Source organism: Somniosus microcephalus, chromosome 8 (assembly GCF_052327205.1).
Source record: "Somniosus microcephalus isolate GS21.2 chromosome 8, FLI_Smic_1.0, whole genome shotgun sequence".
Classification (NCBI taxonomy): domain Eukaryota; kingdom Metazoa; phylum Chordata; class Chondrichthyes; order Squaliformes; family Somniosidae; genus Somniosus; species Somniosus microcephalus.
Genome location: NC_140994.1, coordinates 195,026,174 through 195,049,398, shown reverse-complemented (window position 1 = coordinate 195,049,398; position 23,225 = coordinate 195,026,174). Strand labels below are relative to the sequence as shown.

The 23,225-nt window shown below is 44.1% G+C and overlaps 1 protein-coding gene across 5 annotated transcripts in view; it reads right to left on the bottom strand.

Moving 5' to 3' along the window:
- Window positions 1-1,974: 1,974 nt before the first annotated feature.
- The window catches only part of rufy1 (RUN and FYVE domain containing 1), a 67,372-nt gene continuing 46,121 nt past the window's right edge, over window positions 1,975-23,225 (bottom strand). For 2 of the 5 annotated variants that reach the window (XM_085995485.1, XM_085995486.1), the window contains exons 14-18: window positions 22,736-22,865; window positions 18,645-18,739; window positions 17,458-17,506; window positions 17,025-17,102; window positions 1,975-3,014 (exon numbers count right to left, since the gene is read on the bottom strand). In XM_085995485.1, the coding sequence (XP_085851611.1) occupies window positions 2,871-3,014; window positions 17,025-17,102; window positions 17,458-17,506; window positions 18,645-18,739; window positions 22,736-22,865 (496 nt within the window). In that variant the 3' untranslated portion in view covers window positions 1,975-2,870. Of the gene's footprint in view, window positions 3,015-10,971; window positions 12,390-17,022; window positions 17,103-17,394; window positions 17,507-18,644; window positions 18,740-22,735; window positions 22,866-23,225 lie in introns of those variants that run through there. The other 3 variants (XM_085995487.1, XM_085995489.1, XM_085995490.1) reach the window with 3 other exon arrangements.

Sequence of the window (23,225 nt, the reverse complement as noted above, 5' to 3'; positions counted from 1 at the left end):
CCTAGTAGAAGGATGTTATGGATCCTTTTCCAGCAGCAGTGGGGACTTTGAATGGAGAAAGCTGCACAGTGGTGTCCTGGTTACATTCTCATTCTGCAGCCAGGATGAGACATTAGGAATTATTTCCCGAGTGGGCACTCCTATAAGGTACATCACTCACGGAGTACTGGTCAAGAATTTTCTAATAGTTTAAATGGATGGATAATCAGCTATGACTTATGCTTACCAGACCTATGCTCCCTGCAAGCACCATTCTTTGCTGGTAATGGTTAAGCAGCCTGAACTTGATTTATGTATTTGCAGTGGCAGAGGCTCCATTATCCAAAGAGGAACTGCTTAATTTTTGGCTGTACTTCTCAACATTTGTCACTCACTGCAGAGTAAACTAGTTAGAGGATCTCAAGGGCCTGCTACCAAAAGCCAGTGCACTGGTCCACAATGCTTAAGTTAGGCCTCTTGGACTACTTGCCCACATTTGATCTTGGTATGTACCCAAGTGACTGACTGGAATATGACTACACGGTATTCACGAGAAACTGCCTGAAACCAGTGGACACTGGCAGTAATTGAAAGCTTTATTGATCCAAATTTGTCATTCAAAAAATGCTTGAGACATTTAATTTGGACTTATTGGCTTCTGGTTTGGGAGGGTTTCATGTAGTTGTTCTGGTGGATTCTCAACCTCCCATACAGACAGTAAGCCTTAGCATTGTGAGCCACCCATTTGGAAGAGCCACATACTCTGGTCATTACATAGATAATACAGCACAGAAACAGACCATTTGGCCCAACTAGTCACTGCTGGTGTTTATATTTCACAAATCTCCCATTCCATCTACTTCATCTCAGCCTTTCAGTATATCTTTCTATTCCCTTTTCTCTCATACTCTAATTTCCTTTTGATAGCATCAAAGCTATTTGCAAGTTCCACATTCTAACCACAGAGGAAAGAAATTGCTCATTTCCCTATTGGATTTATTAGTAACTATTTTGTATTTATTGCCAAGTTTTTGATTCTCTCAAGTGAAAACATTCTCTCCAAATCTACCCTGTCCAATCCATTAATAATTTTCAAGACCTTTATCAGGTCTCCAAGTCTTATTCCTAAAGAAAAAAAGCCCCAACCTGTTCAATCTTTCTCAGCTCTAGTACTATCCTTGTAAATTTCTTGCATTTTCTTCAGTACTTCCATGTCTTTTTATAGTATGGAGACCAGACTGCACAGTACTTGTAAGTGTGGCCTGACCAAGGTCCTCTTCAAGTTTAACACAGCTTCACATCTTTTGAATTTTATACACGTAGACATAAATCCCATTGCTTTGCTAACCTATGCTGCTGCCTTTAATGATTTGTTCCTAGATCCCTTTGCTCTTCCAACAGATGTTTGTTTTTCCTGACCAAACTGCATCACCTCACATTTATCTGTTGAAAGTACATTTGACACTTAACTGCCCAGTCTCTAAGTTTCCTAATGTCTTGCATTTTCCTTCTACAAGCAGCTATTATATGCTGAATTTTTTCTAGATATCACAAGCAGCACAGGGAGTTATATTAAACCCCAAGAGAGAAAGCAGGCTCAAACAGGGATTGATAGTTACTAATTGCTTTTATAATTACTCCAAAAGCAGAGAATTTACCCCACGTGAACAATAGTCTATTAGGTTTTCTGCTTTTTCATGAAATTCATAGAAAATGTAGTAGGTAAATATATTTTTAAATAACTGGCTTCCTGCATAGTACTTTTGACTTTTAGTTCTAAGGGTAGGTGCTGAAATAGGACACCATACCTTATTGTTTGTCTGAAAGCAACAACCTGCAGTGTCTATGCCGAGTTTGCATTTTTTTTTCAATTGTTCAGATAGGAAAGCATTAGAAAATCTTGAATTCTTTGTGAAATGTTAATGGTTTGTGTAAAATGTTTTTATATTTTCTCAAATATAGATCATACCAAAATATAATTGGGTACCATTGGTATCTGGTCAAGCTGATCTCAAAGGCTTTAATACATTCAGGGGAAAACCCAGTACACCAAGTATAAAGATGAGTCAACTAAATGCACATGTGTGTTTTTCACAGGCATACACTTAATAGCTTCCCACTTAACAGCAGACCCTTCTGCTACTTTGCTCTGGGAAAGCTGTGATTTGATTGTTTTTGACATTCACAGGCTGCATAAGTGAGCTACACAACATTTTATTTCTAGCAGTATAATGGGCCACATTATTCAATTCATACATGTATATTCCATCTTATTATACAGCATCAATATAGGTATTGGAGTTTGTGTTATCCAACAAAGGCACATAGAGCCATAAAAATAGCTTTGAAGTACAAATACAACATTACAGCACTGCAAACCTGAAAAAACATTTTTTTCTAACTTCTGCCAAGCTAGATATTTTACATAATCAATGCTATATTGACCATAACTTAGTGGAGGATACATCAGGTTGTATTAGTTATATTATAAAAGATATTATACAATCAGGCTTGGCATCACTTTAAAAAAAAAAAGCAAAAATTCTTTGGGGAGAGAAAACAGGCAAGGAATTATAGCTAATTTAATAATTTGGAAATTAAGGTAATGACATTCCATATTACTATTCTTGTTAGGGCAAAATGTAATAAAGGTAGTGTATGACTTTATAATATGTAGAGCAAAATATCAAAATTCATTTCTAATTCCACCTTAGTCAATCCATCACAATGCAAGCCCTTTTGTTTGGACAGTTAAATGAAAATATTCAACTTTGAGCTTCAGAAAAAGGTATTGGCATATAGAACGTAATTTCCTTAACAGCTTTACTGATGCAGTAGAGCTAAACCAGCTAGCACTGATGGCTTGGTATAATCCTGCTGACTTCATCTCTTCAGGAAGCATTTGAAGAACATCTCTGTAATAGTAGTGTATGGCAAGTGTCACAGACCCGCACGGCCTTAGGGTAAGAAGGAAGTGCCAATTCATTACTGGAACAGTTGCTGCAGAAGATGTCACCACAGTTTCTACAGTGATGCTTGGTGGTTAAAGAGTGGAGAAAGAAGATAGTGTTAGAATAAGGTACATTTAAGACAATGTTTATTAGGTGTGTGCCAGTTTCTCTTTCCTCCTCCTCCCAGGCCAGCAACTTAAGCAGATACCTTTCCTTACCTTGTGCTAGTGATATTCTTCTATGCCAGAATTTGCCCTCGCCCAACATTCATAGAGTCATAGAGTAATACAGCACGGATAGAGGCCCTTCGGCCCATCATGTCCGCGCCGGCCATCAAGCCCTGTCTAATCTAATCCCATATTCCAGCATTTGGTCCGTAGCCTTGTATGCTATGGCATTTCAAGTGCTCATCCAAATGCTTCTTAAATGTTGAGGGTTTCTGCCTCCACAACCCTTTCAGGCAGTGAGTTCCAGACTCCAACCACCCTCTGGGTGAAAAAGTTCTCTCAAATCCCCTCTAAACCTCCCACCCTTTACCTTGAATCTATGCCCCCTAGTTATTGACCCCTCTACTAAGGGAAAAAGCTCCTCAGCATCCATCCTATCTATGCCCCTCAATTTTGTACACCTCAATCATGTCCCCCCTCAGCCTCCTCTGCTCCAAGGAAAACAAACCCAATCTGCCCAGTCTCTCTTCATAGCTGAAGCGCTCCAGCCCTGGTAACATCCTGGTGAACCTCCTCTGCACCCTCTCTAACGCGATCACATCCTTCCTGTAGTGTGGCGACCAGAACTGCACACAGTATTCCAGCTGTGGCCTAACCAGTGTTTTATACGCTCCATCATAACCTCCTTGCTCTTATATTCAATGCCTCGGCTAATGAAGGCAAGTATCCCATATGCCTTTTTTACCACCTTATTCACCTGTTCCGCCGCCTTCAGGGATCTGTGTACTTGCACGCCCAGATCCCTCTGACCCTCCGTCTTGCCTAGGGTCTTTCCATTCATTGTGTATTCCCTTGCCTTGTTAGTCCCCCCAAAGTGCATCACCTCGCACTTTTCCAGGTTAAATTCCATTTGCCACTGTTCCGCCCATCTGACCAACCCATCTATATCATCCTGCAGACTGAGGCTACCCTCCTCGCTATTTACCACCCTACCAATTTTTGTATCATCCGCAAACTTACTGATCATACCCTTTACATTCATATCCAAGTCATTAATGTAGACCACAAACAGCAAGGGACCCAGCACCGATCCCTGTGGTATTGAATGGCGGAGCAGATTCGAAGGGCCGAATGGCCTACTCCTGCTCCCATTTTATTTTTCTTCTTTCAGTTTGAAGCAGAACTGTTCCTGCTTTTACATACACCTAGGTGGGCAAACCTTGGATTAACCTCTAATAGGAAAGAGAGCAACTTTTGACAGTGCAGCACCCTCAATGCACTGAAGTGCCAACCGAGATTATGTGCTCAAGTCCCTGGAGTGGGGCTTGAACCCATGACCTTGTGATTCAAGACGAGCGTGCTACCACCGAGGAAAAGCTGACACTACTGGGGTTCCTGCGTGACTAAATAATTGGACTGAGCCTTGCAGATCGAGCGTTCCAAATTCAGTTCTGGTCCACTGAATTTATGGATCTCAATGTGTGGTAAGATTGCTACAGCTGGTCTTGATGTCCTTTTGACTGGGAGGGTGGGGGGAAATCAGTCAAGGCTTCTGCTCAGCAACTGGAACAATGGACATGCCTGATTGCGGGGGCTCTAACACATATATTCAGGACCTCTCTGGCCACAGGGGATGTGCCAGAGGACTAGAGAACCGCTAATGTAGTACCATTATTCAAGAAGGGTAGTAGGGAAAAACCGGGGAACTACAGGCCAGTGAGCCTAACATCAGTGGTAGGAAAATTATTGGAAAAAATCCTGAGGGACAAAATTTGTCTCCACTTGGAGAGGCAAGGATTAATCAGGGATAGTCAACATGGCTTGGTCAAGGGAAGATCATGTCTGACTAATTTGATTGAATGTTTTGAGGGGGGTGACTAGGTGTGTGGATGAGGGTAACGCAGTGGATGTGGTATACATGGATTTCAGTAAGGCCTTCGATAAAGTCCCGCACAGGAGACTGGTCAAGAAGGTAAGAGCCCATGGAATCCAGGGTGCCTTGGCACATTGGATACAAAACTGGCTTAGTGGCAGAAGGCAGAGGGGGATGGTCGAAGGTTGTTTTTGTGACTGGAAGCCTGTGGCCAGTGGGGTACCACAGGGATCGGTGCTGGGTCCCTTGCTGTTTGTGGTCTACATTAATGACTTGGATATGAATGTAAAGGGTATGATCAGTAAGTTCGCGGATGATACAAAAATTGGTAGGGTGGTAAATAGCAAGGAGGGTAGCCTCAGTCTGCAGGACGATATAGATGGGTTGGTCAGATGGGCGGAACAGTGGCAAATGGAATTTAACCCGGAAAAGTGCGAGGTGATGCACTTTGGGGGGACTAACAAGGCAAAGGAATACACAATGAATGGAAAGACCCTAGGCAAGACGGAGGGTCAGAGGGATCTGGGCGTGCAAGTGCACAGATCCCTGAAGGCGGCGGAACAGGTGGATAAGGTGGTAAAAAAGGCATATGGGATACTTGCCTTCATTAGCCGAGGCATTGAATATAAGAGCAAGGAGGTTATGATGGAGCGTATAAAACACTGGTTAGGCCACAGCTGGAATACTGTGTGCAGTTCTGGTCGCCACACTACAGGAAGGATGTGATCGCGTTAGAGAGGGTGCAGAGGAGGTTCACCAGGATGTTACCAGGGCTGGAGCGCTTCAGCTATGAAGAGAGACTGGGCAGATTGGGTTTGTTTTCCTTGGAGCAGAGGAGGCTGAGGGGGGACATGATTGAGGTGTACAAAATTATGAGGGGCATAGATAGGATGGATGCTGAGGAGCTTTTTCCCTTAGTAGAGGGGTCAATAACTAGGGGGCATAGATTCAAGGTAAAGGGCGGGAGGTTTAGAGGGGATTTGAGAAAGAACTTTTTCACCCAGAGGGTGGTTGGAGTCTGGAACTCACTGCCTGAAAGGGTTGTGGAGGCAGAAACCCTCACAACATTTAAGAAGCATTTGGATGTGCACTTGAAATGCCATAGCATACAAGGCTACGGGCCAAATGCTGGAATATGGGATTAGATTAGGCAGGGCTTGATGGCCGGCGCGGACACGATGGGCCGAAGGGCCTCTATCCGTGCTGTATTACTCTTTGACTCTGACACCCAGGTCCCTTTGTACAACAGCATTTCCCAATCTATCACCATTTAAACAATATTCTACCTTTCTGTATTTCCTACCGAAGTGGATAACTTCACATTTACCCACATATACTGCATCTGACCTGTATTTGCCCACTCACTCAACTTGTCTAAATCGCCTTGAAGTCTCTCTGCATCCTCATCACAACCCCACCTAGTTTTGTGTCGTCAGCAAACTTGGAAATATTACATTTGGTTCCCTCATCCAAATCACTGATATATATTGTGAATAGCTGGGGCCCAAGCACTGATCCCTGTGGTACCCCACTAGTCACTGCCTGCCACCCCGAAAAAGACCCATTTATTCCTACTCTGTTTCCCGTCTTAACCAATTTTCAATCCATGCCAGTATATTACCCCCAATCCCATGTGCTTTAATTACTACATCAGTTAGTGTTTCATATTTTTGTTTCAATCCCACTTGTAGCATATGGGTAAAATAGAGTTATCGAAATAAAGGAGGTCCCTTTATCTTGCGATAAAGTGCATAGTTGTAACTGCACATTGTATTAGCTCAAGAAAAAAAAATGGCTTGTATATGCACCATCTATTATGGAACCAAGCCAGTGAGCTGGAATGTCCCAAGTTCAATACCTATTCTGCTGAATTAGTTGATCTCAACCAGGATGGTGGCAAGGAGTTTTATAATTAGTCTTAGTGCCCATCTCACCGACACTCTAATATTTACATAAATGAGTTGGCAAAACTACTTGAACAATCTACAGCACCCGGCCTCACCCTATATGAATCCAAGGTTAAATTCCTCCTCTATGCAGATGACCTGGTTCTGCTGTCACCAACTAAGGAAAGTCTACAGCAGAACCTGGATCTGCTGGAGTCATTCTGTCAGACCTGGGCCCGGACAATAAACCCCCAAAAAACCAAAGTCCTTGTGTTCCAGCAAAGATCCAGACATCAGGGACCCAGAATAAATTTCACACTAGGAACTAAAATCGAACAAACCACTAACTACACATACTTGGGCATAAAAATCAGCTCTACGGGAAATTTTCATCTGGCTGTGAATGAACTGAAAGAAAGCTAGAAGGGCTTTCTATGCCATTAAAAGATCAATCCAAATAGAAATCCCAATTAGCATTTGGCTCAAAATTTTTAAATCAGTAATTGAACCAATTGCACTCTATGGCAGTGAGGTGTGGGGACCGCTAACACAAGAATTTGCAAAATGGGACAAACACCCAATTGAGATCCTACATGCAGAATTCTGTAAAAGTATCCTCCGGACTCAAAGGAAAACTGTAAACAATGCATGCAGGGCAGAACTAGGCCAATATCCACTAATAATTACTATCCAAAAAAGAGCCACCAAATTTTGGAAACACTTAAAAATGAGCAACCCCCACTGCTATCATTACGAAGCCTTGAAATGCCAAGAGAGGACCATAAAGAAGAATACCCTCAGTCAACTAGTCCTGGGACTCAGTGAAGCAACCACTAACACTACTAACAATAACCAGCCCCAGGACAGTGACATCGTAGCACTGAGAATTCGACCCAACACAATTGTCACTAAGCAAAAGGAAAAATACCTGTCATATTGGGCAGAAACAACAAAAACCCAAAACAAACTCAATTGCTACTTGGCCCTAAACAGACAATACAACATGGCTGAATACCTGACCATGGTAAAGGATAGCAAACTGAGAAAAACCTTGACAAGGTACAGACTTAGTGAACATAGCCTGGCGATCGAAAAAGGCAGACACAGACAGACCAGGCTGCCAAGAGAGGACAGGATATGCTCTCACTGCAGTCAGGGAGTGGTGGAGACAGAGATGCACTTCCTCACAGCTTGTGGAAAATATCAGAGCATCAGGGAGAATTTCTACCAAAAATTCTCAAATATGCCCTGAATTCAGAAATTTGAATGACGACCAAAAACTCCCATACCTACTAGGGAAACAGGGAAACTGTGTAACCTTAGCGGCACACTATGTTACAGCTTGCCATAAACAGAGGGACAACCAGTAAACCTAAGAGGAGTATATACAAATTATACGAATGTATATTTATACAATCAGGGATATATCTGTGAAGCGCTATCAATTACTCATAAAAGACAGAGTTAGGAGAGTAACTAAAAGGCTTTTATTAACAAAGAACAGAGCATGCCTCTCGTGGTTGACTGGTTTCCAAGAAGGCAGGGGGCTGCAGAGCAGTCACCTTTATACCTGGGCATGTGGGTGGAGCCAGGGGCGGAGCCAGCTGAGGCATGCATAGATACAACAGTGTGCAACAACAAGTGAACAACAATAACAGTGGTTTACCACATTCACCCCTTGTTTAAAATTGAGTCCGGCGGGGTGAAGTGTACTAAAGGTTCGTGTAAGTAAGTCTATCAGGTGGCCTTGTATGCCGTCCTGATCGTCGTGGTGGCGGCGATGGTGCAGCATCCAACGTTGAATCTGGCGTCTCATTGAGTGGTTGATGATGGGTCCTGGGGCTGCGGCATGCCGTCTACAGGGGTTGGGTTGTGGGTAGTGGTGGATGGCAATGGTAGTGTTTCAGGGGCACCCGAAGGTGCGAGGTCTCGTATGGAGACTGTGTCCTCCCGCCCGTCCCGGTACGCCACGTAAGCATACTGGGGGTTGGCGTGGAGGAGGCTCACCCTCTCGACCAGGGGGTCCGTTTTATGGGACCTCACGTGCTTCCGCAGTAGGACGGGTCCTGGAGACGTCAGCCATGTCAGTAGCGAGGTCCCCGATGTGGACTTCCTGGGGAAAGTGAACATTTTTTCATGGGGGGTGGCATTGGTGGCCGTACAAAGCAGTGACCGAATGGAGTGGAGCGCCGCAGGGAGGACCTCCTGCCAGCGAGAGGTCGGAAGGCCCTTAGATTTTAAGTTTAAGAGGACGGCCTTCCAAACCGTCGCGTTCTCTCTTTCCACCTGGCCGTTCCCCCGGGGGTTGTAGCTGGTGGTTCTGCTTGTAGCAATACCTCTCGTGAGCAGGTACTGACGGAGTTCGTCGCTCATAAAGGATGAGCCCCGGTCGCTATGGATATAGCTAGGGAAGCCGAACAAGGCGAAAAGGTCATTCAGACCTTTAATGACCGTGGTACTGGTCATGTCTGGGCAAGGGACGGGAAACAGGAGTACTCATCAATTATGTTGAGGAAGTACACGTTGCGGTCAGAGGAGGGGAGGGGCCCTCTAAAATCGACGCTCAGGCGCTCGAAGGGGCGAGTGGCCTTGACCAGGCTTGCTCTGTCTGGCCTATAAAAATGTGGTTTGCACTCGGCACACAGATTTGGCAGTTCCTGGTCATGGTCCTGACCTCCTCGATGGAGTAGGGCAGGTTACGGGATTTGATGAAATGGAAGAACCTGGTGACCCCCGGGTGGCAGAGGTCATTGTGGAGGGTCTGCAGTCTATCAACCTGCGCGTTGGCGCATGTACCACGTGATAGGGCATCTGGGGGCTCATTGAGTTTCCCGGGCCGGTACAAGATATCATAATTGTAGGTGGAGAGTTCAATTCTCCACCTCAAGATCTTGTCGTTCTTGATTTTGCCCCTCTGCTTATTGTTAAACATAAAAGCTACTGAACGCTGGTCAGTGAGCAGGGTAAATCGTTTTCCGGCCAGGTAATGCCTCCAATGTCGCACTGCTTCCACAATGGCCTGGGCCTCCTTTTAGACAGAGGAGTGTCGAATCTCGGGGCACTGGAGGGTCCTCGAGAAAAAGGCCACGGGTCTCCCCGCCTGGTTAAGGGTTGCAGCTAGGGCGAAGTCGGATGCGTCGCTCTCCACTTGGAAAGGGATGACTCATCCACTGCGTGCATTGTGGCCTTCGCAATATCTCTTTTTATAAGAGTGAAGGCTGCATATGCCTCTGCTGTCAGGGGGAAGGAGGTGGACTTGATGAGGGGTCTGGCTTTGTCCGCATAGTTGGGCACCCACTGAGCATAGTAAGAGAAAAACCCTAGGCATCTCTTCGGTGCTTTTTGGCAGTGGGGGAGGGGGAGCTCCATAAGGGGGGCGCATTCTGTCAGGGTCGGGGCCGATGACTCCGTTCTCCACTACGCAGCCAAGAATGGCGAGGCGCGTGGTGCGAAACATACATTTGTCCTTGTTGTATGTTAGATTCAGCCGCTGGGCCGTACGGAGGAATTTCTCTAGGTTGTCATGGTCCTGCTGGTCGTGGCCGCAGATGGTGACGTTGTCTAGATAGGGGAAGGTGGCCTGCAGCGCGTTCTGGTCAACCATTCGGTCCATCTCCCTTTGGAAGACCGAAACCCCGTTGGTGACGCCGAAGGGGACTCGGAGGAAGTGGTAGAGACGACCGTCAGCTTCAAAAGCTGTGTACTGGCGGTCCTCAGCCCTGATGGGGAGCTGGTGATATGCCGACTTCAGATCAATCGTCGAGAACACCCGGTATTGTGCTATCTGATTGACCATGTCAGATATGCGGGGGAGTGGGTATGCATCTAACTGGGTGTAGCGATTGATCGTCTGGCTGTAGTCAATAACTAGGCGCTGTTTTTCGCCAGTCTTCACTACCACCACTTGTGCTCGCCATGGGCTAGTGCTACCCTCAATAATCCCTTCCTTCAGGAGTCTTGCTACTTCGGATTTAATGAAGCTCCTATCCCCGGCACTGTACCGCCTGCTTTTGGTAGCGATGGGCTTACAGTCGCGGGTGAGGTTAGCGAAGGGGGGGGGGGGGGGGGGGGGGAGCGCCTTTAAGCGTGGAGGGGCTACAAATGGTGCGCGGCGGGCGATTTAAAAGCTGCTGGCTGCAGACTGAGTGGGGGGGGGGAGGGGTCCGCCGTACGCTAACGTGACACTTTTAAGGTGGCACTGAAAATCCAACCCCAGTAGAACGGCAGCGCAGAGATGGGGCAGGACACGAAGTTTAAAATTTTTGTATTCTGTGCCCCTTACTGAAAGGGTCACTACACAGTAGCCACCGACGTCTGCTGAATGGGATTTGGAAGCCATAGAGATCCGATGGCGCGTTGGCAGGACCGGGAGAGTGTAACTGCGCACCGTGTCGGGGTGGATAAAGCTCTCCGTGCTCCCGCTGTCGAAAAGGCAGGTAGTGGCGCGGCCGTTTACCGTAATGTCCATCATGGACCTGGACAGTTGGTGAGGGAGAGATTGGTCCAGCGTCACGGAGGCCAGCGTATGGTCGAGCGAGTCGCTGTGGTTGTCAGACGAGGCGGTGGTTGATTCCAGGTCACCCGCGATTGGAGTTGGAGGCGTCCAAGATGGCGGACAAAATGGCTGCGCCCATGATCCCGATCCCCACGCGGCTGGAGGTGTCCAAGATGGCGGACAAGATGGCTGCCCCCATTGTTCACATGCGGCGCTGCTGGCGTTAGCGGTTTTACCTTTGCAGGCGCCGACGTAGTGTCCTTTCTTCCCGCAGCCAGAGCAGGTAGCGTTTTTGCCGGGCAGCGTGCTCTGGGGTGTTTTGCCTGGCCACAAAAGTAACATTTCGGGCCCTTGGACATCACTGCAGCAGTTGGTGCTGGGGGTGGCGGTCCCATGACCCAAGGTTGCGGCGTCCACGGTGCGGAGCGGTTAGGGGAGAATGCGTCCATATTCCGGTGGGCCGCGTCTAGCGAGAGCGCGAGGGACACTGCCTTCTTCAGGTCGATTTCGCCCTTCTCCAGCAGTCTCTGCCGGGAGTAGTCGGACTTGAGGCCCACAACGAAAGCATCGCGGATAAGTCCCTCCGTGTGTGTCGCGGCCGATACCTCTTTACAATCACAGGCTCGGCCGAGTATCTGTAGTGCCCGTAGGAATGCCTCCACCGATTCCCCGGGCTGCTGCTTGCGGGATCTCAGGGAGGTGTCTGGCATAAACCGTATTTACCGGGCGTGTGTATTGTCCTTTTAGCAGATCGATAGCCACCGCGTAGGTAGTCGCGTCCTGGATGAGCGTGTAGACTTGGTGGCCCACCTTGGAGGCCAGGATTTTTAGTTTGTTTCCATCTAGTGTCACGGCTGAGGCTTCCAGGTAAGCTTCGAAGCAACGCAGCCATTGTGCGAACTTGGTAGACGATCCCGCCTCGAGGGTCTAGGTCCAGGCATGTTGGTCTGAGGGCATGCAGCAGCGCCTGCTGCTCAGCGTTTGGTGCCGTCATTTGCTGCAGCGCCTGCTGCTCAGCATTTGGTGCCGACATTTTGTCTTTGTTAATAAAATTGAAGCGCTATCAATTACTCATAAAAGACGGAGAGTTAGGAGAGTAACTAAAAGGCTTTTATTAACAAAGAACAGAGCATGCCTCTCGTGGTTGACTGGTTTCCAAGAAGGCAGGGGGCTGCAGAGCAGTCACTTTTATACTTGGGCATGTGGGTGGAGCCAGGGGCGGAGCCAGCTGAGGCATGCATAGATACAACAGTGTGCAACAACAACAACGGTGAACAACAATAACAGTGGTTTACCACAATCTGTTTATACACTATGAATAGATCTGCGTTTGTGTGTTCAACCATAAATGTTTTTCGATGCTTTGGCAACATAAGATGTACCTTATCATGCCAATAGAGCGATTTGAATTGAATTGAATAGTGCCATGGGCTAGGGAGGGAGTCAGTCAGCTGTGGTTCCCTGAACAATCTCCAGTAACTCCTGCTGGTAAGTATGTCTTTGGATGCCAAGCGAGGGCACAGTGAAGTTTCAGCGATGCTCACCATGCCAGCATTCAACATTTAAAATCAATGTGAAAATGGCCTTTTGGGCAAGAATGCTGTTACCCCATAGACCCGTATCCAACTGTGGCAGCCACTACCTTAAGAGAAAAAATTTTAAGCGCTAAAATTACAGCAGTGACTGCAGGTGAAAGATTTTCAAGTCCTTGTTTTTCCAACCAGTTAATCCCTAGAATGAGTTATGATCCCATAGTACCATTTTTCATGGAAGTCAGTGCAATTGCTCTGTAAAATTCAGACAGAAAGAGGGCTACAAAGAGACCTGATTCGTTCCAAAAGGTGTGTACTCCTAGCTGAAACTTTGAGCAGTCACGTCACCCGTAAGAACATAACGAGGAGGAGTAGGCCATTCAATAAGATCATGGCTGATCTTCGACCTTAACTCCACTTTCCCACCCAATCCCCATATCCCTCGATTCCCCGCGAGTCCAAAAATCTATCTATCTGAGCCTTGAATATACTCAACGACTCCGCATCCATAGCCTTCTGGGGTAGAGAATTCCAAAGATTCACAACCCTCAGTGAAGAAATTTCTCATCTCAGTCTTAAATGGCCGACCCCTTATCCTGAGACGATGCCCCCTAGTTCTAGACTCTCCAGCCAGGGGAAAACCTCTCAGCATCTACCCTATCAATCCCCCTCAGAATCTTACATGTTTCAATGGGATCACCTCTCATTCTTCTAAACTCAAGAGTATAGGCCCAATCTACTCAATCTCTCCTCATAGGACAACCCTCATATCCCAGGGATCAATCTGGTGATCCTGTGCTGCACTGCCTCCAAGGCAACTAGTCCTTTCTCTGTTAAGACCACCAAAACTGTGCATAGTACACCAGGTGTGGTTTCACCAAAGCACTGTACAATTGTAGCAAGATTTCCCTACACTTGTACTCCAACCCCCTTGCAATAAAGACCAACATGCCATTTGCCTTCCCAATTGCTTGCTAAGTTTGTGTTCTGTAGGAGGACACCTAAATCCCATTGAACACCAACATTTAATAGTTTCTCACCATTTACAAAATATTCTGTTTTTCCAATCCTTCCTACCAAAGTGAATAACCTCACATTATATTCCATCTGCCAACTTATTGCCCACTCACTTAACCTGTCGATATCCCTTTGCAGGCTCTGTGTCCTCCTCATAGCATACTTCTGCTTTTTTGTCTTTCCTACCAAAGTGGATAACTTCACACTTCCCTGCATTGTATTCCATTTGCCTTGTTCTTGCCCAGTCAACCTGTCGATATCTCTCTGCAGCCTCCTCATTACTTTCCCACCTAGCTTTGTATCATCAGCAAACTTGGATACACTGCACTCGGTCCCTTCATCCAAGTCATTAATATAGATTGTAAATAGCTGAGGCCCAAGCACCGATCCTTGTGGCACCCCACTAGTTTCAGCCTGCAACCCTTTTATTCCTACTCTTTTGTCCGTTTAACCAATCCTCTATCGATGCTAATATTACCCCCAACCCCATGAGCCCTTATCTTGCGTAGCAACCTTTTAAGTGGCACCTTATCAAATGCCTTTTGAAAATCCAAATATACCACATCCCCTGGTTCCCCTTTATCTACCCTGCTAGTAACATCCTCAAAAGCTCTAATAAATTTGTTAAAAACGATTTCCCTTTCATAAAACCATGTTGACTCTGCCTAATCATATGATTTTCTAGGTGCCCTGTTACCACTTCCTTAATAATGGATTCTAGTATTTTCCAGACGACTGATGTCAGGCTAACTGGCCTGCAGTTCCCAGCTCTCTCTCTCTCTCTCTCTCTCTCTCTCTCTCTCTCTCTCTCTCCTTTCTTGAACAGCAGGGTTACATTTGCGACCTTCCAATCCGCTGGGACTGTTCCTGAATCTAGGGAATTTTGGAAGTATCCACTATCTCTGCAGCCACCACTTTTAGAACCCTAGATATAGGCCATCAGGTCATGGGGATTTGTTGGCTTTTAGTCCCATTAGTTTCTCAAGTACTCTTTCTCTACTGACATTAATTACTTTAAGTTCCTCACTCATTAGGCCCTTGGTTCCCTACTATTTTTAGTATGTTTTTGTCTCTTCTGTGAAGACAGATACAAAATATTTATTTAAAGTCTCTGCCATTTCCTTATTCCCCATTGTCTCAGCCTCTAAAGGGACCAACGCTTACTTTTCCTACTCTTCCTTTTTACATACTTGTAGAAGCTCTTACAATCTGTTTATATTTCTTGCTAGTTTACTCTCATTCTATTTTCTCCCTCATCAATTTTTGAGGTTCTGCTTTTTAATTTGGACCCTAGCTCCTCAAACTCAGTAGAACCTCATTCCTAGTTCTACCTATGTTGTTGGTTCCTACGTGGACAACTGGATCCTCCCCCTCCCACTCCAAATTCTTCTCCAGCTGCAAGATATCATCCTTAACCCCGACACCAGGCAGGCAACATGGCCGTCAGAATGCCCCGTCACGGCTGCAGAGAACAGTACCTATTCCCCCTGACTATACTGTCCCCTACTACAACATTCCTTTTCACTTCCCCCCACTTGAATGGCCTCCTGTACCACAGTGCCGTGGTCAGTTTGCTCATCCACCCTGCAGACATCACCCTCATCCGCACAGGCAGCAAGAACCTCATACCTGTTGGATAAGGGCAAAGGCGGAGGCTCCTCCAGCACTGCACCTGGGGTTCCCTTACCTGCCTGAGTTGTAGTCACACCCTCCTGTCCCTGACCACTAATTAGACCTGTACCACTACCTAACCTAAGGGGTGTGACTGCCTCATGGATCAAAGTGTCCAGATAACTTCCCCCCCACCCCAATGCCCCATCCCTTACATTCAGGAGTAAACAAAATGGAGTAAGGTGAATTTTTACACACTTCCAAAGTTCCACTTATCATTCCACAGCCAGAGATGTCCGTATACCTTTTGGCATTATGGGTCTACAAATGTTTCAAGTGACTTTTCAAACCATCTAGAGGTCTCCTCAAATGATTATTCCAAGACCATCTAACTTGAGCAAATAACTATAAAAAGAAAATGTCCTCCATTTTTATTTCCCATAGGAATGTATATATTTGACAGGTATTAGAGTAGCATACATTACTTGATTTCTGGAGACACAGGAACAGAGAAAATGAGTAACATTGAAGAAAGTCATTCTTTGGAGGTCATTATGGAAGATCATTGGGAGAGATCCAGAATTTGCTCACTTCCCTATTGCTCAGCACTACAGTATATACACCAAGACAAAATAACCCTCTGTTTTACATAACTGTCTCAGCTTTAGGTGGTTTTCTGCCACTTGCTTCTTTAGATAGCATTTTTTGAACTTTAGTTCTCCATAAGCAAAATACTTATTGCCAGATGCAACTGCTGCTTAAGTTACACTCAAATTAGAAGACTCACTGGATTGTCTTGATATTTCCTAGGATTTTAGATTCTTGATTAAACAGCAAGTCTTACTGGTGGGATCCCCTCAAAAGAAGTCAGTTAAAAACAACCAGGAGGAACACGGACGTGTCTGAGCAGCAAGTACTGATAGCAAAGGCTCCTTTTCGCCAGCTTAATAGCAGCACAGGAAGGTCAGGACCAGGATTCTTGCCTGCAAGAATTGTGTGTAGCCTGGGAAAATTAGACAGAGAAAAGTCTGTCTAATGAGGGAAGGAGTCATGTCAGAGACCTGCAGAGAATATATACTGGAAAAAAATGCATTTATATAGAACACAGCATCAGAAAGATGTGTAAAAGTGCTTCACAGGCTGGATAAATGGCAATGGGCATTGACTAGGAAAGAAAACCAATACAATAGATTAAGGGCAGAGAGAGCACCAAGAGAGGGGGGGGGGGGGGCAAAGCGTGAAAGGGGGAAAAGTGAAGGAGATAGATGCTACCAATAGTGCAGTGAAGGGGACGGAGAAATAAGTACTCCAATACAAGAGTGAAGGGCAAGAGCAGGGAAGCAAGGTTTAAGAGATCACAGAGATAAGATAGGATGTATACGTAACAACATTCCCTTTAAAGAAATTTAATTCTTTAAAATTGGCAATGTTACATTTTGAAGCCACTTGGTCCCAAAGAACCATAAGAATTAGTTGAATTGGATTGAAGATTCAATGTTTACTTGAACAATACCTTTCTTCTTGAGATTGAAAATTCCTTCTCGCATTGTTTGCAGGATGTTGCTTCATCATCTTTCAGCCAGGCATTTCCCTGTCAATAAAAGCAGTTTTACAGCATAGTTCAGTAAGAAACAAAGTGATGATCAACCAATCTGGCATTATATTACCTATATTTAATTTGGCATTTTAATTCAGTTGTACAGGTACTTTATTGATGCAAGTTAAGTTACCAAAAGTACAAGATCATTTTAACTATAATACCAAAACATTAAAGTTACCTCCACAAATGATACCAAGTTGCATAACTTGACTGTTAAACAACCTTGAAAGAACCAAGGCTATATGGAAAAAAAAAAGTATACTTGAGCCAACCAAATATTCACCTTGATATTCCAAAGCTCTATAATGAATTGCAGAAGATTTCAAGACAGTGCCAGACTAAATACCTTTAATGCTTTATTGACCTCTTTAATGTCCTCCATTTTCAATTTTGATCTGGAAAAAAGTTAAATATCACCACTTGTCAGATTGACTGAGGACTGCAACAAATTACAAGGCGGTAAGCTTGAAGAATGGGTATATAATTGGCAAATGAAATTCAACATATAAATGTGAGATAGTCCTATTTTTATCAAAATGTGAGGTCACATTTTACTTGGAAAATACAAATCTAAATGAGAAGATCAAAGGGATCTGGGAGTACAAATACACAAATCAAAGTTGCACCACAGGTTAACAAGGCCATAAAAAAGCAAACCAAGCACTAGGGTTTATTTCTAGAGGGATAGAATTGAAAAGTAGTGAAGTTATGCTAAACTTGTATCAAACCTTAGCGAGACCACACTTGGAGTACTGCGTGCAATTCTGGTCGCCATATTATAGAAAGGATAGAGAGGGTTCAGAGAAGATTTACCAAGATGATTCAAGAAATGCGAGGGTATACCTATCAGGAAAGGGATGAACAGTGTGGGTCTCTCTTCTCTTAGAAAGAGAAGGCTGACCTAATAGAGGTCTTTAAAAATTATGAAAGTTTTGATAGAGTAGATAGAAAGAGGCCATCAATATAAGATAGTCACCAAGAAATCAAATAGGGAATTCAGAAGAAACTTCTTTATCCAGCGGTGAGAATGTGGAACTCTACTAGAGTGGTTGAAGCGAATAGTATAGATGCATTTAAGGGGAGGCTAGATAAGCATATGAGGGAGATGGGAATAAAGGGTTATGCTGATCGAGTTAGATGAGGAAAGACGGGAGGAGGCTTGAGTGGAGCATAAATGCCGGCATGGTCTGTTTCTGTGCTGTATATCCTATGTAAAGCTGACCAACTTAATGGATTTGACATAACTATGCTAATTCTAATTGGAAAAACCCCATGCCTGAACCGTGAAATCCTGATTTAAACCAAAAGGTATTAATATCAAAAAGGTTTCTTTAAAAACCATTTCAGTTTCCATTTTTGTGCATATACAGAGGTCTACATTTTAGGCTACTCATTAAACCTAATCAGCACATTCACTTCTGGATCCATTTAGCTGAATATTACATTCAATATTTTAGGCTGTGTTTTGTGCTTTTATCCTCAAAAAAATGGCAAAAAATATTAAATTGAAAACATACTATAACAGTGACTTACTGACTAAGATGGAGTCCCATTTCTTGCAGAGCTTGTTCCTGTTCTTCACAGATCTTTTGTAGTTGTTTTTTCTCATCCTGCAACTTCTGCATTTCCTGCAACAAAGGGAAAGATCTTTTAAGTAAGATTACTGCAAATGGGGTATTACAGTAATTGTGACCAGGCACCAGTTTTGTGACACTGTTCCAGTATATGGCCCTGAAATTGCAGTGTCTGTGGCGGCGCACTCAGAGTACGGTGTTGTAATCCCTTTGAAATGCCCCGCAAGTTCTGGATTTCCGCATGCGCAATATCCGGAACTTATGGCCTGTTAACGTACGCATTGACAGGCCATCTGCGGGGGCTCCGAAAAAGCAATCACTGGCACAGAGTTGGGCTATTTGCCCAGCAACTGCCCATGTTAAGTCTTAACCCAAGGTGGATATCCAAGCTTTAAATTAAACATTTTTATATCCTAAATTATGCACACACTTTATTAAATGAGTTTATGCAAATATTGGCCTGGATTAGAGTCTTAATGATGTTTAAAATTACCAAAAAATTGAGGTTGGTGCAATGAAAGAACTTATGAATAAAATTGCAATTCTGTACTTTGTATAATTATTAGATTTGGGGATTCCATTGCATATCATTAGGGTATTCCCTTCATAAATGAAGGTGTATTTGGATTTTCAGAAGGCATTCAATAAGGTGCCACACAAGAGGTTATTAAACAAAATTAGGGCTAATGAATTGGGGGTAATATACTAGCATGGATTGAGAATTGGTTAATGGACAGAAAACAGAGTAGGAATAAACAGGTCATTTTCGGGTTGGCGAGCTGCAACTAGTGGGGTACCGCAAGGATCGGTGCTTGGGCCTCAGCTATTCACAATCTACGTCAATGATTTGGATGAGGGAACCAAGTGTAATATATCCAAGTTTACTGATGATACAAAGCTGGGTGGGAATGTAAGTTGTGAGGAGGATTCAAGGGGATATAGGCAAGCACATGGAATATAATGAGGAGAAATGTGAAGTTATCCACTTTGGTAGGAAAAATAGAAAAGCAGAGTATTTTTTAAATGGTGAGAGATTGGGAAATGTTGGTGTTCAGAGGGATCTGGATGTCCTTGTACACGAATTACTGAAAGTTACCATGCAGGTACAGCAAGCAATTAGGAAAGCAAATGGTATGTTGGCCTTTGTTACAAGAAGATTTGAGTACAAGAGTAAAAAGACATCTTACTGCAATTATATAGGGCCCTGGTGAGACCACACCTGGAGTGTTGTGTACAATTTTGGTCTCCTTACCAAAGGAAGGTTATACTTGCCATAGAGGGAGTGCAACAAAGGTTCAAGTTTGGAAGAATGAGAGGTGATCTCATTGAAACACACAAAATTCTTACAGGGCTTGACAGGGTAGATGCAGGGAGGAGGTTTCCCCAGGCTGGGGAGTCTAGAACCAGGGGTCACAGTCTCATAAGGGGTCGGCCATTTAGGACGGAGATGAGGAGAAATGTCTTCACTCGGAGGGTGGTGAATCTTTGGAATTCTCTGCCCCAGAGGGCTGTGGAGGCTCAGTCGTTGAGTATATTCAAGACAGAGATCGATAGATTTGTGAATATTAAGGGAATCAAGGGATATGGGGATAGTGCAGGAAAGTGGAGATGAGGTAGAAGATCAGACATGATCTTACTGAATGGCGTAGCAGGCTCGAAGAGCCAAATGGCCTACTCCTATTTATGTTATGATTGTAATGGAATTCTTCTTCGTCATTGGAGGACCAGGCCCAACGTAACCCAGGTACGCATTCAAACCGCCTGAATCCCTGGGAGTCGCGGACCATTATGCTGCCCTCCGCCTCGAGGCTGCAACTCTTCACAGCCTGGACGCCAGCAGGTAATTTCGTAAATGTTTCGCAGATACTCCGGAGGCAAGCTCCCGACCGCAATTTCTAGGCCTATAATTTCAACTTTTCAATTCTATTGCAGAACTCAAATGTACAGAACCGTATACATCATCTATTGATTCATTCAATTTCTTCCCCTCATATTACATGTCAATTTAAATACATGAAATCGACCAAAAAAGGCCAACTTCATCTTTCAGAGCTGTTGCCCATTCATGTGGGCCAACTAGCTTATAGTTTGCACCTTCAATTTTCTACAGTATGCAGCTCTTAATCCACCTATGACATCACATATGGGTTGATGTGACTTTTAAAAATGCCCCTACAGGGCCACATCACAGTGGATGCACTACCATATATAAAGAGACACCATAAACGAGCTCTTTTGTACACAAGTTGTCAGGTACCAAAGATCTTTTATAGACTAACGGAATGGGGGCACAACGTCAAATGTACTAATACAAGTGGAGGGCAGATTGATGACTAGTGAGAAAACAGGCTGAGCTACACAGCTGCTTCAGAAAGTCGCTAGATCCTTTGTTTTTTGGATGCCTGTGGATAGAGGAAACTTTAGGTCAGTCTGAATTAGACCACTGACAACACATTTGCCTGCTCCACAAAACCTTTTTTAAAAAAGTGCTCAGTTTGAAGCAAAATGTGCCCTGGAAGAAAAAAAAACTATGAAAGGAAGAACTCATACTTTATCTATAGCCTTCCTCCTGCTTTCCTGAATTATCCATCACATATTAAAGTTAACTTCACCATTCAAAGGGGGGGTTGGGGGAGAAAGAAGGAGGAAAATCATAGGGCACTGTGCCTTAAGAATTTTTTTTTTTTTTTTTTCCCCCTACAATGGGCCAAGAGAGCTGTCTTCCCACATTGTTGAATGTTTTGGTATATAATTATTGTTCCATTCCCTTCAATGGCTGTTGGATCAACTATGAGTAATGTGTCAAATAAATTTCCAAATGGAGGAGAATAAAGTCGAGAAATGACAAATTATATGTGGAGAATCAATTCCATAGAAAGAATTATCATACCAAAATGGATATATTTTCTCATTGTGTTTACAGTATTATTTCACAGTAGTACCAAGATTAGAGGCTTATAGTTCTATTAACCAAGAGACCAGATTTCAAGACTGAAATGCTAAAAACTATCGTTCCTACAGAATGTAACCTAATCAATATTTAGTGATTGTATGGGGTGTAGATGGTACAGCTGCCTTGAAATTATATTCTGAGCAACTCCTTCTGTTCTGGCATAAGACAAAGAAAGAGTTAATGTTGGGCTGACAATTCCTGACAAGCTGGTTTATAACAAATGCATTCTACTACCCTTCTGGCAATAAACTGCTCGGAACTAGGAGTATTTAAAATAGTTGCCGTGAATGACAGATTCTCGATTCCATCTAAGCAGCACACAAGGGCTCAAACATTGATTGAATATATGACTTGAGGGATGAAGAGAGAGAGAGAGAGAGAGAGAGAGAGAGAGAGAGAGAGAGAGAGAGAGCAGCAAGAGAGCACACGCAAGAGCGAGCAAAAAAAGGGTGAGAAGCAGTGGTCTCCTGAGGAAAAGAACATTCCAGAAATAATTCAGTAAAACAAAAATTGGTAAGTCTTAATAACAGTTATCTGAGTGCTAATATTTTTTGGCCATCCAAGTGTGACTCATGCAGAAATCTAACATGTGCAAGAGTTTTGAAATTAAGGTATTGAGAAATTCACAAACAGTAGCTCGTGTCTGCCCAATATTAAGTACCCACCTTCTGCTTGTACAGTTGTACCCCATTTACCCTAGACTAGAGCGCTTGTGTAAATCTGCAGAGTTAAGACTTAACTGGCTAAAACAGTGCAGCTGAGCAGAGGGCAAAAACTCTGCTCCCCCTCCAAGAACATTTTTTTTTGTGCCTTTTTCTCTGATCTTCCTGAACTATAAATTAACTACAGCTGAAGGGACAGATGGGGTAAAGTAACCTGTTCTCAGGCCTTTGCCAGCAAAATCCAGAAGTGTATCTTGAAAGGACCCGAGAGATTTTTCTCAACCAGGAGAACAAACATGTAACCCAGCATTATGGTGGTTCAACGTACTGTGCCACACATTTTTTGTTCTAAAAGCTTAAGTTTTCTAGAATACCACGTTATTCAGTGCCATTTTAAAAACAAGAAATTTATTTGCAGAAAATTCACATATTTACCTTCTCTAACCCTGACTTTTGCTGCAGTTGGGCTTTTAACTGAGATGTTGCATCTCTCTCTTGTTGCAACTGTCGCTGAAGACTTTGCCTCTGTTCCTTCTCAGCTTTAAGTTCAGAATCCAAAATAGAGCTATAGTTTAAAAAATAAAATTATTTTACTTTAGTTAACTCCAAAATTGGGCTCTCTTTTGCCAGTTTTAAAGTACGGACTATTGACAACACGGCCTACCTGCATAATTCATGACTCCACAATGATTATTGACACCGCAGCCACCCCGACGCCATACTTAGTGGCAAGAATCGCTATTGCAAGCGCATTGTCAACAGCGAAACTGCCATTCACAGTGTTATCACAAGCCACGTCCTTTATAGTGTTTAAAATCAAAGATATTCCACTCTATTAGGGCCGAGTGGGTGAATGTATTGGAGAAGAACCAGCTCATCTTGCTTCTCTTATCTACGATACAGTAAAATTTGAACCCAAGCCAAA